The sequence below is a fragment of the Drosophila santomea genome, chromosome 2R, assembly GCF_016746245.2.
Source record: "Drosophila santomea strain STO CAGO 1482 chromosome 2R, Prin_Dsan_1.1, whole genome shotgun sequence".
NCBI lineage: Eukaryota > Metazoa > Arthropoda > Insecta > Diptera > Drosophilidae > Drosophila > Drosophila santomea.
In genome coordinates, this window is record NC_053017.2 from 7353134 (window position 1) to 7369950 (window position 16817).

General features: G+C 42.9%; 2 protein-coding genes across 2 annotated transcripts; one reads left to right on the forward strand and one right to left on the reverse strand.

Annotated features, from left to right (window-relative positions):
* Window positions 1–546: 546 nt before the first annotated feature.
* On the reverse strand, window positions 547–12875 carry LOC120446016 (tyrosine-protein kinase Dnt). Its single transcript, XM_039626770.2, has 4 exons — window positions 12320–12875; window positions 1627–2791; window positions 1201–1497; window positions 547–1122 (listed from the first exon to the last, which is right to left on the reverse strand). The coding sequence occupies exons 1-4, from the start codon at window positions 12501–12503 to the stop codon at window positions 1011–1013; spliced, it is 1758 nt and encodes a 585-aa protein (XP_039482704.1). The 5' UTR covers window positions 12504–12875; the 3' UTR covers window positions 547–1010.
* A 1351-nt stretch (window positions 12876–14226) lies between these two features.
* LOC120445184 lies at window positions 14227–15357 on the forward strand. The gene is made up of 2 exons (XM_039625398.1): window positions 14227–14418; window positions 14852–15357. Exons 1-2 carry the CDS (start codon window positions 14245–14247, stop codon window positions 15224–15226), a joined length of 549 nt encoding a protein of 182 aa, XP_039481332.1. The 5' UTR covers window positions 14227–14244; the 3' UTR covers window positions 15227–15357.
* Window positions 15358–16817: the final 1460 nt, after the last annotated feature.

Here is a 16817-nt window from a genome sequence, read left to right on the forward strand (position 1 = left end):
CACAATAGCCGAAGGACGCCGGACATGTGTAGCACATGCTATTTGCGGGCTACACTCTTTCCTTCTTCCCACCAGGATATACTCGTATATCTCCGAGCTCTTCCACGCTGCCAAGGACACACATCGAGTTTAAGGTGGCTCGGCAGGCAGAAGAAAAATTGATTCATCTGCCAGGGTCGCTGGGAAATTCTTTTCAGGTTATATTCCTTCTCCTCCTCACTCGATCCCGAAAACATTGTCATGTAAAATTAAAATTTATGGCTAATTTGTGTGCGTGAACGTAACTTTGTTGCCCGGCCTTTTGCTGCGGTGCCTTCGAGTAGGAAAGCCGTAAATTTCCGTCATTTGCCTGGCCGATTTTCACCGGAAAAGTGTGGGAGACAGCCTAAGTCCCGATCCCAAGGCTCGAGGACGAAGGCGTGACTTGAGCTGGAAAAGAACCCTAGAACCCTTCAGAGAACGGTGATAAAACCTTAACGACGAAACCATAAAATCGCATAAAAACAAATTGGTAATTGCTGGAATTGTTTTGGCATATATATGAGTGTATATATGTGTGTATATATTTGTATATCATGTTTTAATCTCTCATATAAACGGTAAATTGTCAAAAATGCTAAACATACAACATGTATTATATGCATCATAAATATGTGTGTGTAATCTTATAGACATAACTATCTCTATTTATAAATATCACTATATTTGATTTCGGCCTTTGTTTTAGCTAGTTTTGATGGATTAGAAAGAGAACTGTGCAAGCTGAACTATTTCATCTATGTGGTAAGAATCGAGTTTATCGTAAAATAAGCTTAAAGATATTTACTTAAAGAGCTGAATACGTAAACTATATGTACACATGATGGGCCAGGGATGAGCGAAACATTCGATTTGACAAATCTTGCCATAACAAAGTAGAGTAAGCTATAGGACTTTATTCAACTAAGTCTCAAACTCCGGAACTCTTCAAAAGAGCCGATCCCCTTGCGGATGACGTAAAGATATCTGTCCTAGACATAGCGCGTGATTTGTGAATAGAATTCGGAGAGACAAGACTGCAGCTGGGCGAAGGTCGGCCGCTCGGCAGGTAACAGAGCCCAACAATAGGCCATGATCGTAAACCTTTAATGAGAAGATAAAAGAATGACCATTGAATTAGTAAAACCATCGGTTAAGATCTCAATCGACTCGAATACTCACAGCTCATCGGGGCAGTTGAAGGGCTGGGCCAGGCGATACCCGTCCTTGAGATAGTGCTCCATCTCGAAGGGATCCACCTCGGCATAGGGTTGCTTAGCGGAGGTACACAGCTCCCACATCAGGACTCCGAAGGCCCACGAGTCGCTGGCCTCGGAGAACTGTTTGTGCTGCAGTGCCTCCAAGGACATCCATTTAACTGGCCTGTTTTCGCTGTCCCCCAGGCAGTTGTAGTCCGAGGGGAAGAGATCCCGGGACAGGGAGCTGTCAGAAAGCTTCACCCTCAGCTGATCGTCAATGCTAGAAAGGAGTATATGAATACAATTTGTTAGACCTTCAAATTATGAATTAAAAATAAAAACTTTTTAAATATTTGTTGAATTTTTAGTAAAACTAAACAAGACTTGAACAAATTGGTTTACTACTTACACGCAGTTCCTCGTGGCAATATCCTTATGTACCACTCCGTGGCTGTGCAGATGATCCAATGCCATGGACAATTGCGAGGCCATCATCACAATTTGGATGGTGGTCACAGTGCGAGCACATGCAGGGTCCAGCAGGAATTGCTTCAAATTGCGGGTATAATTCAGAGCGGGATACAGGACAAACGGTGTGGTGTGATCCTCAATGGACACGCCGAGAACAGACAGAATTCCGGGGTGAGAGGCGCCATAGAGCAGCATTCCTTCCTGGAGAAGTAGAAGAACCTGCATCTGGCTAGCATGCTGGGCCACCGTTTTCACCAGGACATCCTGAGTGTCGTTGTAGGTGCCGCGATAAACTCGGCCAAAGGTTCCCTCCTGCAAGAGACTCGACAGTCGTACCCTGCAGCGCTCCACGGTCAACTCGGAAATGCGGCGATGCAGCTCCTCCGGATGTTGCTGCTCAACGGAAACTGGCACTTTGCGGGGCAAGGAGGAGCCATGAATCGGGGCTATAATCGAAGGCGTCATATAGGCAGCCGATCCCATGGAAGACTGGCATGGCGGGTGGGTATTTAGTCTCTGGAAGCTTGAAGTCCTCATGGGTTGTCCTCCGTGTTGATGATGTTGCCTCTTGTTGGCTGCTCCCTTGACACAATAGGCGATCATTAGGAGCAGGCACACCGATCCCATGGCCACAGAAACACCAACCACCAGGGTGATCAGACCAGTGGGTGGTAGCATAACGGTCTCGAGCAACTGGGGATCGTCTACATCCTCCGACAGATCCTCGGCACTGTCGTTCACAAGACAGATCTTCTTTCTCCGGAACACCAAGTGAGTTACATTATTTAGTGACCGGTTAAGCACCACTTCAAGACTGACAGTCACATCCACCTCCGCCGCTTTCAATCCGCTGCACTTGAGGGCAATGGACCAGGTTTGTATGCTGGTGGGGATTTCCCCACTGTGCGACACATTGATCGCCGGTCGAGGAAGAACTTCCTGGTCGGAGCTGACCACATTGATGCTGTAGGGAAGGCCACGCCCTGCCAACGATTGCCAGGTGAAACTTATGTCCTTGACATTCGCAGGGACAGGTACAATGAAGTTCAGAGCATAGTTATTTATATGGCCTTCGCGAACGTAGTACACCTCAGCAGAGACGCCTAAAAGTAAAAGAAAATTCTCATTTAGTAATGACAGAAATTTAATGGGAGCAGAAATGTGATACACTGGAAACAGGGTGTGGTTGGAGTAACAGAGAAATAATCATATTATAAATATCAAATCCCTAACAAGCTCTTGTATTTATTTTTCTATAAACTGAACACGTGCACTTTCCATTTCCTCCCCGAGACCACTAGCATGGGTAGTCCATGCTCGTTGATAAAACAAACTCATCCAGTACTTTGTATGTAAATCTATCTGAATGCACTCAGTGCAATGAGTTTTTCCAGAGGCTTGTTTGCTCAACCCGATCCACAGACAGTCGCCGGCAACATTTAATATAAATAAACACGGACGAGCGCTCGAGTTCAGGGAATTCCTTGGAAACTATTTTCGAGTTTATCGTCGCTTGTATCTGTATCTTCTGGAAATCTATGTAGAACAACAGCACGAACTGGATTTAGGGAGAAACGGCAATGGAACAGCGACGATCTGAAGTTGGCAAAACAAGAACAAGGTAAGACAAACAAAATGACCCATGTGTGTGGGGATTTGTTCCCTTTACTTCGATTACCTGCCTGCCCGATTGCGGTTTGACCAGGCCGATTCTCCGAGTTAATGAAGCATCTCCAGTAGTGTTTTTATTTGTTTTAGTCTTATTCCTTTTTTCCGAGATGTCTGGCTGCGATTGCCAACTCATTTGGATTGTTATGACGTCTTATGCTAATGATAATGAGGCCAGCAGGTAGTTTCGAACTGAGTCCATGGATCGTCCTAACAAAATTTCTGGGACCCCGACGCCACAAACTGAATTCGAAGTAGTAAGCCACATTGATTGACAACGGCACTCGGCTGTTTCCCAAATTTCGACTGCCACTTGGGTGCATTTATTGCATTCAGTGCATTCAACTTTCCCCCAAATAAAACTGGCAAACTGGGGCCCAGGAAATAATTTACTTAAATCGCTGGAACACCCGAGAGGAGGAACGCCACGCGCACTTCCTTTGACAACTGGCAATAACAATAAAAATCAGCGAGCTTGGAGGTAGACTGGGTTTCAGTCTCAGTCCAGACATCGCCCTAGACGTGGAAGTATAGTATGCAGTATATGTATATGCTCCAAGACGGTGGCCATGGCAGACCCAGCAAATGGCTCAACTGGGTGGCGTATAAATTGTGTCAGACATGAGGGTATACACATGCACTTCTAGAAAATCTAGAACTCTATTGCATTTCTATTCCGATTGCAAATAATAATGATATAAATAATAGTGAGCTCGTGAAAAAATGTCTTTCTGGAAGTAAAACGTTTACGCAATATTCATTTGTTTTCAACAAATGTTTCCTAATTTTCACAGCTAGCTATAACTACCTCCTTTAGCTCTGATTTTTTCGCTCTGCATGGTTTGCTTGGCTCCCCAATGGGCCCTGCCAGCAACTTCCTTTGCTATGTGCAACATGTTGCACGTTGCTGTTGCCGAGTTGCGGCGGCTACGACAAATTCCTCGGCAGCATTTTAAAAATAGCGCCCATGACTTAATCAAATGCAACGCGTCCTGTCCCCATCGCAATTTCCCCCAGGCAGGCAGTCAGCTTTTCAGCCTCAGACACGCTTCCATTGACCCTTTTCACCCAGCCCAGAAAGATGTGTCCCGGCCAAGAGACGTCACTTGGACCCAGGCCCAAGCCCAGGCCCAGAGTTCACAGGTTCATGTGAAAGTTGCCGCTCTATTGCATTTTTATAAGGTGCTCGGAGATGCGGACGGGGACTTGGTATACGGGAGGTGGGATGTGGGATATGGGATGAGATGGGATTGTCGAGGCCCGCGTCTTGAAGTGGATACGCTGTCGTCTACCTCATGTCACGACCAAATGTCACTTGCATGTGCCCAGCGCGGGTGGCTCTTGAACTTTTTTAACCTTTTTGTGCTCGTATTATCCGCCATGTTCATAACTGGCTGCCTTTGGTAGCGCACAGAGAGCGAAATTCGAATGCAATCTTTTCTAGTCCAATTTTAATGAAATCAAAGGTGTTTCATACAAGAAACTTCATTATTTTTCCCAAAAAACTATTATTATTGTATCATATTTTCACTTAATTTATACGGTTGTTAAATTAAATTGTTGATCTGTGAACTGATGAAATTTCTCCCGGTGTGGGCGTGCCTGCGATGAGGAGCTGCACAAAGATGTGCTGGTAGTGGTGGCGGCGTCGAGGGTCGCCCATATCGTATGTCGAATTTTTCGGAGCGTGCAGTCATGATGCTGTCGTTGCGAGTATTTTTGCAACTTTTTAATAGCTTGCTACTGCTCAGAGTCACAGTCGTGACCATTGTTGCACCGCTTCCAAGGAGCGGAGTGGTATCCACATAGAACAGCCGAACCGCCTGTCCGGGACACTCGAATTCCAAAATAAAAAATGAAAAAAAGAAAAAAAAAAACGAAAAATGTCTACGTTTCGGTTTCCATTTTCATGTAATTAGCGTTGCAATTCGTGGAGTGCTTTCCGCTGTGCCGATTTCCTATGCTGATTTTTCCCAAAGCGAAACAAAGGCCGGCAAAAAATTAGAGTTTTCGCCGGGGTCACTCTTCGGGTTCAGCGGTTTGGCAGTGACCATCTCATAACTCGGGTTCTTTTTTGGACAGGGCGGAGTGGATTTGTAGGCGGGAAGGTATCTGAAGAGGACTGTTCCAAAGGGTGATTATTTTCTTTGTAAATATACCACTTGCAGCTACCGTTTCAGAGATGTTGATTTCATTAAACGAAAGCCAGCACCCTTTATTTTACCCACTAGTTATCTTGCTGGTTTCTTCAAGATAAATTGCTTGTGTCGACGATAGATCCCTGATGTTTATAAATGGCCTTTAAGTGATGGGCAATTTATGGAAACTGGTGCCATCGCAACACCTTCGATTTACTGTCGTATTCCTTCATCAACTCGCAGGCTTCTCTTTCGTCATTTTCTCCATTTGACAAATATACCAGGCTCAGCCTGCGACTACAAGTAATTTTGCTTAAGCAAACAGTCTGGAACGTGTGGCAGATGGACAACCCTCTGCGCGTTCGCTGGGTATCTCTGGCGTCTTTTATCTTGTCCAATCCAACCAGGCAAACAAAATTGCAATAGATGATAAATGATGGCGCTGCGACTCCATCTGCACCGTAACCGCATTGAACCTCCGGCTCTGCAACCCCAGTCAGCCAATATTCCAGGCTTCCCCATCAGTTTGTGCTTGGTTTTCGGTTTTCGCTTTCCCCATCTAATGGCTAATATGTCACTGGCTGCATTGGCTTCGAATCCGCTCCGGCTCTTTTGTGCAGTTTGTGGCCAAATCGAAAAATAAATAAAACAAATGATCGGCGCCTGCCGGGAACCGCCTTCAAAGAACCCCCCTCCTCCCCCGCAGCCTATCCCTTCCCCATCGGCTTATCACGCACAACAATCTCGCTTACAAGCTCTGGGCACCACCCCCAAAACGACCGCCCACCACATGTCAACATTTAACATGTTTTTGAGCCATGTCTCCAGCCCAACTGGCAACACCCCCTGGAAAACCCCCCTGGATGCCCCCAGTCGCATCCGTATCTTTGTGTGAATCGTTTCTTAGTTGCCTCACGTCGTTATGATAAATGATGCTGCTACTTTTGTTTTGCCTAATATTCTTTTTTTCCTGCTCGGTTGGCTTTTTTCCCAGCCGCGGGCTCATCGTTCTCGTTTCTCGTTTTCGGCTTTTGATTGTAACAAATTTGTGCCAGCAAAATTAGCCGGCTCTTTAGGGCAAAATCTCTGCCAAGTCAAGCGATTTGGCACAGTTAACGCGCAGATTTCGTTTTCCCTTTTCCGTGGGGCCCTCCGAAAACATGTTCAAATTAATCATTCAAATTTCAAGAGTTGACGTTTTCAAACAATTTTGGCCGGCCGTCAAAAGCACCAAAGAAAAAACGACTTATTGTTATATCCAGAATCAATAGTAATTAACCTTAATCATTCATTATTCATTTTTTGTCAGTTTTCTGTTGCCTTACGAGTGTTGAGTTGCGAGAGAAGAGGACAGTCCCTGAAAATTTTAACTAAATGATGCGGGTCGAAAGTGTGGTTAGCCAAGATAATTGAGCATCGAGTGGCTGCAGCTGGCAAGCTAAGGCATTTGATAAAGCGAAATATCCAATAGATACAAAAAAGGCACCAGTTATGCACTGATGCATTTCTCAGTACTGTACAAAATTCAATTTATACCTAACTGCATTTTTGTATAACCCTTATACACTACTTCTGTAACAACTTGTAGATACATGAATGAGATAACATCTCATACCACAGTCTCGTATCTTGCGAATGCAACACTATCTGCCCGTTAGCTCTGCCATCTATACTAATATACGAATATGCGAAGCGTATCACGAATTTTTCCCATTATGGGAATGTCAGCAAAATCGTGTTAGCAGCACATTCATCTCACGGATTGCCGTTGTATGCCTAGTTAGCGATGCCTCTAGATGCAGCCACGGATCTACAAGCCAACTGCTTGTTTTTATAGAAATACCCCTCCCACGACCACTCCGATGGGTATTATTCGCCATCCCTTCGATATGCGATATACTTTCCATGCTGCTTTCTGCAACGGAAAACTCCCACAGCGCATAACCCAAATAAACAACGAACAACTCAATAAACACACTGCAGCGACAACAAAGCTCAGATGCACGCTCTGCATCTGCATCTGCATCTGTATCTGCATCTTTGCAGTTGCCCAAAGCTGCCACGCCCCACTTCGCAGCGCCCACATGTCACAGTGACGTGGAATTAAACTCGCTGGCTGCGAAAATTGTACTCACAAAAAAGACTGCTTTAACTGGGTCTGTAAGGCACCAGCTTAAGAAACGCCACTAAGAGGGAAACCCACTGATTAGGTATTTGTTAATATCTGTTAATATATTATAATTTCCAATTTGGTATACACTTTCATTTAGATATTGTCTTTATTCATTGAAATAGTTTTCTCTCTCTGCACAAACGGCAGCGGGCTTCATCGATGGCGCCTGTTGTTGTTGCTTAAAGTAAATACGATTACTCCTTTTTTGCCATACTATGCGAGCACATTCAGCTTGCACATGCATATAGCGATATATGTACATATGTACACTATATGTTGTAAGGGTGCCGGGCCGGGCAAACAATGGCTGATATTTATTATTGACATACGCTACAGTGCCCCATCGCTGCTCTGCATCTGGCAGCCCCCGGCGGGGTTATCAGAGTTGTCAGTTGCCAGTGATAACCGCACAGAAGCAGGCAGTCGGAGGTATCAGTGCACCCAGTGAGCCATTGACGAGAGTCGAGCCCCATTCCGGCGTATATTGGAATTATATATGGAATTGCAGTCGCCTTTATTGCCTGCAATCGGTTTATGCGATTTTCATTTGTTTAAATGCCGTTTTTTGTCCATAGTTTGGCAGGTAATGGAAATGGCTTTAAGCCCCGGCTTAGCCAAGTTTATGGCGGTTTACAGCCGCCAGACACATAAACGCATAAAATAAAATAAGTGTGCAACTGACCACCGCCATCGACCTCGCATTTTACAAACCAGGCCTAATCAAATCGCACTTCCCAATGTCGAACTCGTCGCCTAGTAATGCGACACTCTGCTATGAAAAAATCGTAACGAAATCGAGGAGGAGAGATCTTGCTGGTGGGTTTTTGGGGAGACTTTATGACCCGCCAAGTGGCCACCAATTCGAAATCGATAGCCCTACGAGGCCGCACGATCTGTGATCGCATTAAAAATAGATTGAAAATAAAATCGAAAAATTGATCCCACTGCCCAGACACCACGAACTTTTGGGACTGGCTCATAAGTCACGTACGAGCAGATAAGTATCTCCGATGGTCGTGGACCAAAGAAAGCCAGTGCGGAAATGATCACAGGGCAACGTGATAAACTGCGGCCAGGCTAGATAATAGATTTAGTAAAGCCGGCGATGATCAGTTATCCACGCCAGCAGATTAAGATCAGATGAGGATCTAGTTACTGGCTTTGTGGTAGGCAACATATTCTATGAAAGAAGCACATTAACAGAAGAAAGTATATTGGCCACCTTTGTAAATAACATATAAACGTTTTAATTAATTATAAGGTGATTATAATACAAAACTTATTGTAGTACAGATATCTTAAAACTGACTGATTACTGATGGGAATCATGAACTAACGAAGATGGCGCAAAATACTTGAATGATGCCCCTAATCAAAGTGTGTGTGACTCCCCATCAAGATCTTTCCGGCTAACACAGTTTATTGTCCGCACTCCCGATCGCTAATTGAACAGATAAGATCTGCAGACGCGACGGCTGTGTCAACTCCTTCGGGTAGCACTTTTTACGATCTGTCAGGTGAGCTGTTAGCGCTAGCACATCGTATAGCAAAAAGTGGCGCGATCAGGTCCATAAACTCTCCCCACCCCCTCTGATTTCCCCCATTTTTTGCCTGACAGAGGGGACAGCTTCATTAGCTAATGGCCACTTCATTATGTGTGACTTGACTAGCGAAACCAGCGAAAGGCGAAGCTGGACAATAAATTGCCAAACACCAATTAAAATATAGATCATGCCTGCTGATCATATCCAAGAAGCAGCAAGTAGCCAACCGTGCCAAGTATCAAGCGAAAACCGTTAGTAGGGGGGAATAAAGTCTTGCAGGATCGGTGGCGTTTCTCAGAAGGCTTTTAGCACGACCAGATGAGGCGGCCTGTTCGTTTACAATTATCGGCTGGCGAGATCTTGGAAAGGCAGCCAAGAACAAGCCATAAACCGGAGGAGAAGCGCACAAATGTCTCTACTAGGCTGCGGGGAAAACAAAGCAAAAACAAGATACAAAATATCACAAAAAGAATGAGAGAAGCAAACGAGATACATGCCTGGCTTGTTACGGCCATCCGACAGATACAACCAACAACTTTAGCTTCGGTTAGGTGCTAAAAGTTGCCACAGTAGCACGTCGTGTGTATCTTCGAGGTACTTTTGTATCTCTTGGCAGCTTGTTTAGGCTGTAAGCCGCTTAGCCGCGGCTCACTTCAAATAACAAAAGCCATCAATATATGTTTCCCGATAGCTGGGCAAATATGAAAATATTTAAATTGGCCTAAACAAAGGCCCCCGAGCTCTTAATTTATTTAGCACAGTTGGTGGTAGATTTAACACATCCAACCAGTACTCTCTTGCCCCAAGTTACCTATGTATGTATCTTCAAATCCATGGCCGTTAATTTATGGCCCGAAACAGCTACCAATCGATCATTCGCTTGGGGGCGTAAATATATTTTAGCACATTCCTCGACTCGAAAATGTGTGAAAATCGTGCCGAAGCCGTTGGCAGTCTTTCTAATCTGCTCTTTCCCATTTTCAGCTTTTAATTGCAGCTTCATTAGCAGGCTGGAGAACAGTAAAATTAAATCAAAGCGCCCCAAAATGGTGCCCATAAAAGCTGGGAAAATTCCGAATCGTCAATAAAGTGCCATAAAACGTACTCAGAGAGGACCTAGGAATCTACGAAAACTGTAGCCGGGCTGGCAATAAAATTAAATTCAAATAATGCACTTTCGGCTGCTTAAAATGTAGCGCGTGTCACAGCAGCGACGAAGTCGTTAAACTTTTTTGGGTGCTTTTCTCTCCAATGTGATGGTAATTTCTGGGGAATATGATCGGAATCGGAATCGAAATCGGAATAATGCTGGGCATGTACGACATGACTGATATAATATTATGCGATGATGAAGATGATGATTCGATCGAGAGCCCCGCCCTTTCTGCCATTCTGCCATTCTGCCGGATCGTATTTCATTGACTGTCAGATGCCAGGGACTTTATGACTCAAACTCCTTTAGCATTGAACTTGCCGGGACCCCTGCTGTCGGAATATTAAAAACAAAATAAGAGTAAACCGAGGCTGCGATCATCGGCGGCTATAAATTTTGCGTAAATGGAAATGAAATTTATTTAAGCCGAGAACTTTGGCTAAAGACCGCGCAGACACCCCCATGCCAGCCCAGAAACCCCTTTTAGCGCACACAAATCAAATGCAAATTATGCAGCTTAATTGATTTATGGTCCACGGAGTGGGGAGTACAAAGCAATTGCGCTTTTCTTTATGCACGAATATCCTACGCAAGTCTGCGAAACTTTTCGACTTTGTCTTAATTACCCCGATACATACATATATGTATCTGCAATTTGCCGCTTTTTTTCCGGCAACTGCAGCCCACAGTCTGCGGAATATTCTGCATACTTGATTTCACGCCCCCAAAATCGCAAATCCGAAATGCAAACGCAAAATTATGCGCATCGTCATCGTCGTCAGCAAATCTGCCCCCACACACATGCTTGCGAGCAGATAAAGAAAACTTCGATTTAACAAGGCGCGTTGCAAGCCAAAATATGCTGCTGCTGCAACAGCAACAACTGCCAAGTGGGCGACTTGTCATGCAAAGTACTGCCAAAAATACAGTGAGCCCTCCGAGGAAGCACAGTGGAGCCCTGCGAGGAATCACACAAAATGATACCAGATATAAGCTGGTTAAGCGTAATCGAAAATAAATTGTTTGTTGTGAAAACTTGAGTCTTAAAGGTATGCTGTTTCAAAATTGAAACATAAAAGATCAATTCTGAATATAGGAATAAATCATATAATTCATATCATATGTTCACGGCGTTCCGCTCTCTGGAATTTTTGCTTTACGAGGGCTCTTCGTGGAATACGTGAAATGCACCCCACTGTGCATTCTTCCGCCCCGCACAGCTGATGCCCCGCCCACCGCCACCCTTCTTTTTCTTTCTGCTCCTTCGCAGTCACGTTTTGGTTGTTGTTGCCTTTTGTTGTCGCCTTTGCGTTGTCATCTCGTTTGCATGTAGCCATCTCTCTTCTGCACTCTCTTCCCTTCTCTTTCTCGGCAAGCTCTCTGGCCTTTTTGTTTTTGGGGAGCCCAGGAATTTGAGTTCCAAGAAATATTCAAAAATATTCTCCACCAAGGGAGATAAATTGAATGCAGCATGTAGATTTTCAGACTTTGTTGTTGTCTTTATATTTTGGCGTGTCTGCTGCTTCCTCTTCTTTTTTGTTTTTGTGTTTTTATACCAAGCGTAAAATTTCCTAACGAAGCAAACGAAAGCTGGTTGTTGCTGCTGTTGTTGTGGGCGGTTTGTTTATTTGTCTTACTGTTTAACAACACCTGCGGCATGCGCAAGAGCGAGAGAGAGAGAAAGAGTAACAGAAGCAGAAAGGGAGGGGCGGTGGAGCGAGCATCTAAATTAAGCCAAAAGCAAACAAATAAACATAATTTTTAAAGGGAAGTGCGCTTTCTTCGACGAATAAGTGAATGAAAACCTAATGCTGTCTTTTTAATTGGTTGACACAAATTACTCAACTGTTTATTTTAGTGGGAGAATAAAACAAAAAGAGAAATCAATAACAAAGGGCGGGTCACTCGGCAAGGAAATGCAGAAGGAAAAGGGGTTGAAAGGGGGAAAAACTCACCTAATAAACGCATGACTTCCACGGGATTTAGGAAAACATTCAAATGTGCCGCCACTTCACTGCCCGAGCGCAGTTGCAGCGCTGTCAGCGCCAGCAGCGAAAGCACCCATATTTTCCACCCACTCATTTTCACTGTACAATTTCTTGTGGTTGCGCTTTTACCGCATTTATTCGCAGATTCCATGAGATATGCTGTTCCTTTTGCCAGTTTTTGCACTCTTATCACACACGGCTATTCGTAAACAATTTCGAACGAACGACCAGCACAAAAGCGAATCGAAAGTCGCGAGGGTGGGGGAGAGAGACACGGACGCCGCGAGAGAGGAAGAGCGAGAAAGTGCGACGGCGTCGTTTTAGCACCAAAATTTCATCAAAAACATTGTTTAACCGGGCAAATCACGTTATTTTCGTCTTATAAACAACACATTGACTATTTTTTCACGCACATTTCATTTTAAATGTCTTTTCCACGGTTTTTCTTTAGTTTATGACTGTTTTAGCCGCTGCTTCTTGAAATTTTTTCAACTTTTCCCGGCCGAGTTCGAAACCAAACTGTCCAACAAATCTGATGCGCTCTCCTCTCTCGACGAACACGTTCGTATCGAACATCAAAGTCTTAACGAGAAATCTCTTCCAACCGAATTTCCATTTTTGGTTGGTATCCTAAATTGACAATTCTTGTAATTCTTAATTCTTTTAAAATTATTAAAATCAGCACTAATAAACCCTTGTGATCTGCAGATAACTATTTTAGAAATATTTAAAATTTAAAAATTCGAATTCTGTCGTATTTCAAAATGTAATTGCTGGGAATAAAACCTACTCATTTGATCTTTTAAAAAAAAAAGTCAGACTTATGAAATTAAGATAGTACTCTTAATGAAATTGATATTTTTGGAAATGAACATCGATAAGCAAACCTAATGTAGCGGTATGGCATTGTGTTTATTTAAATATTGTTTCTATACTATAACTTCATTTTTTAGCTACCATCAACATTTTCTAGCCATTTTTAGCTGTTTACCGTAGGTCTGGCAGCACGGCTCAGAACTTGTTTACATTTTTTAAATCGAGCAGATGTTCGAACATGCGAATGAGCGTAGCAAAAGGAAAGAGCTGACAAAACAAAGCGCCACCTGCCGGCGGTTGCATGCAAGTGGAAAAGTTGCATTCGAATCGGTTGCATGTGGATCCCAAACTAAGTTGCAAAGAAACGTAACGATTTGAATGAAATGTAATAGAGGAAACTTGTGGTGCTCTTCTATTAAACATAATAATAATAATCAAAACCATAACAGGGGTTTATTGCAATTGCAAGGATATATTATAATTTGGACGCAAATTTAATATTATCCCAAATTCTCATTTTCCTCGCGGGGCATACGAAAATAGGATAATTATTTAAGGAAGTCGCGCTTTAATTCGTTATTGCGCCCAAGATTTATGTCTTAAATCGGAGCTGTATTTCGAGGTACAGTGAAGCTTCGATACCAGTTATATAGATAGTTTACTATGGCTGGGAAATATCTGCAGACAAAAAACTGATCCGCAAGATATGCGTTTGCCAACTTAATAAAAATAATGTAGGTTGATAATTAGCATGCAGATCCTAAAGATGCATAGGCTAAGCAATAGATTTGCACATTGAAAAAAAAGGTTATTATTAACTATATATACTTTACTATATATCATTTTTAAACATATATTTTGAAAGATGAATAATTATGTTTTTGGACCCAAATATATTTATAAAGTGTATTAGTGTAGAGCTTTTGTTTTGCGTGATCTTGAACCAGTTCACAAAAAGGCATTATCAGCAAAAAAAAAAAGAAAAATCAAGCGCTTTATAGATAGCACCCCGCTCATTATGATAACGCATGGCGATAACGCCAACCGATGCCAACTGCCAGTTTTATTTGAGCGCAATGCCGAATCGCCCGACGCGGAAGAAATATCGCCGGATTCGACTCCAGTGCTTCCTGGCACTATTCCTGTGGCTCCTGATCCAGGCTCACCCCGCCGATGGCACGCGGTGCAGGAATCCCTACGAGAGGGTCAGGGATAACTATTGCTACTTTGTTGCCGACGAGGAACCGCTGGTGAGCGACTTGGAGAAGCCCCTACATTGGTTACTAGAGTCAACATCTTAAATTGAGAGGAGTTCCTGTATGCAATGAATTTAAGAAATTCAAGAGGAATTCGCTATCAGCGAGAAGAAACCAACGGACATCAAACATATATGTACATATGGGTGTAAAAATAAACTGAGGAAGACGCTCTTCGGAGAGTTTTGTTTGACCAAAGCATCTGTAAGATGCCCTGCAACAGAGTCAACAAACAAATAATAAAAACAACAAATAATAATCGATGGAATAAGTTATAAAAACACAGATTTTTGATGTATACATCAACTTGTAACTTTTAAGACAGGGTGGCTTAGAGCTTTAAAACAAAAGTTTATTCCTCGAATACATATACTACACATCCATAGAACTACAATTCTAAAGGAATACCTCTTTTCCTTTTATGCAGCACACATCGTTCCATAATTTCTGCTACCAGGACAAGCGCACCTCGCGAGTGTGCCTGGATAGCGAGGAGGAAATGCGGGTTTTGGCCCATCACCTGGCCAATTTGGGCTACCCAAACGGGACGCAGTTCTGGAGTGCCGGGCATCGGTGGCCTGGGGACAACCGCTTCTACTGGAACTACTTTGGAAGAGCCCGACCACTCAACTACTCCAACTGGGCGGAGGACGAACCGACGCCCCAAATGGGTCGCAATTGCCTGATTCTCACTCTCCGCGGAGGAGAACTCATCATGAGCAGTGAGTCCTGCTACACCCGGGCAGTCGATATATGTGAGCAGACGCTGAACGGAACGGATTCCCGTCCCGTGATCCACTGATCGCCAGAAATTCATCTCTATATCTACTAACGTACCTAGCTAAGCGAAATTGAGATTTTCTATATCTGTTATCTTTTCCTGAGTGCTTCTCAATAAATAATATTTTTGGGTATTCGTTACTCATAAAGTGAGGGAATCTAATGAATTCTGAATACTGTAACAGGTAGATGAAAGCGTTTCTAACGCCTACGAATGACAAAATCCAATTAATACTTGGTAGACAAGCTGTATTGGCAATAAATATTTTTCTAGGCAGCATCTAGCAAAACACCAAATAAACACAGGATCATCAAACGCCTTTTAGCTAAAGTATGTATATCGTTCTTAATTGGGATACCCTTGAACATATATACCTTTCTGCCAAAAATATTCAACAACGAAGGAGCGACCATATAATTGATATACTTTCCCAAATGTCGTTTTTGTATTGCTGGTCATATAAAAGTCGAAACGGAACAGATCAGACCTAAACGGTGGATAATATCATATGGTTGTTTTATTTGGTCTTCTTTGTTATTCCTTCCACTCAAATTAAAAGTGCTGAGAAACTGAGTGAGCCAAGAACTGAAGGACAAGATTTTATTGCAATCAATGTTGATAAAATATTACCACTGAAACTTCAGTAATGTGTAAAAAAATAAATGCATACTTTTTGCCACATTATTTGTGTCAATTTTCCTATGGGGAAATTTCAAATTGCGGGTCCTTAGAATTAGCATTGGTAGTCGTTGTACAAATGGTTAGAGTTGGGAATATTATTTCTGGCCTTAACTAGTTTGCCGGTCCTGACGACCGGATAGATTTCTATAAATAGGGCTTGCTGGCAGCGTAGCATTAGTGTTTCAAAGTTTCGAATGTAATTTTTTTCTATCTAACATTATAAATCTAGCTCACTGTTCAAATCCTTTTGTGAAAATTAGATAACATTACTATTTCTCTTCCAACACCAAGCCACAGAAAAATTACACAGTAAAATGATCTTATGATTTTGATTCATATTCACAATTTATCCGACCTATAAAATATACAGATTGGCCTTTAAGAGTCACGAATACAGCGTTTCAGTCATGGTAAGTTGAATGAAGTGCATACCGTTCCGCTGGTAAGTCTATGCACAAAAAGAATAATTTAAATATAAAATATGTGTAATTACGTTATTTACCAAAGATATATTCCAAGTTTTTTTTACAACTTTTAGATTTTGGAAGTTCAATCTGCTTAATTAGAAATCTCATTTCTCAATGGAAACATTATAAATAAGTTGCTTTGGCAGGCGGCTTTTACTATTAATCCAAAGCATGTGAAGATGGAACTATCCATCCTTCTCAGGTTATTTCATGTACTTACTGATTAGTTTTACACCTGCTACACGAAGTTGCCGTGGGCACTCAACTTCTTTACTTGAACTTATTTCCGCTGGGCGAGGGCGAGGGCGTTCATGGCGTTGTCAAACAAGTACTTAATTTAATAATTCAACTGTTCGCCAGGGCCTGGTGCCCGCAACCACTGGAGAGTCTGCAGTTTCTGGCATGTAATACAAATAAATTTCGACTAAACGCTTTTAAACAGTCACAGACAATGCGTCGTCTCG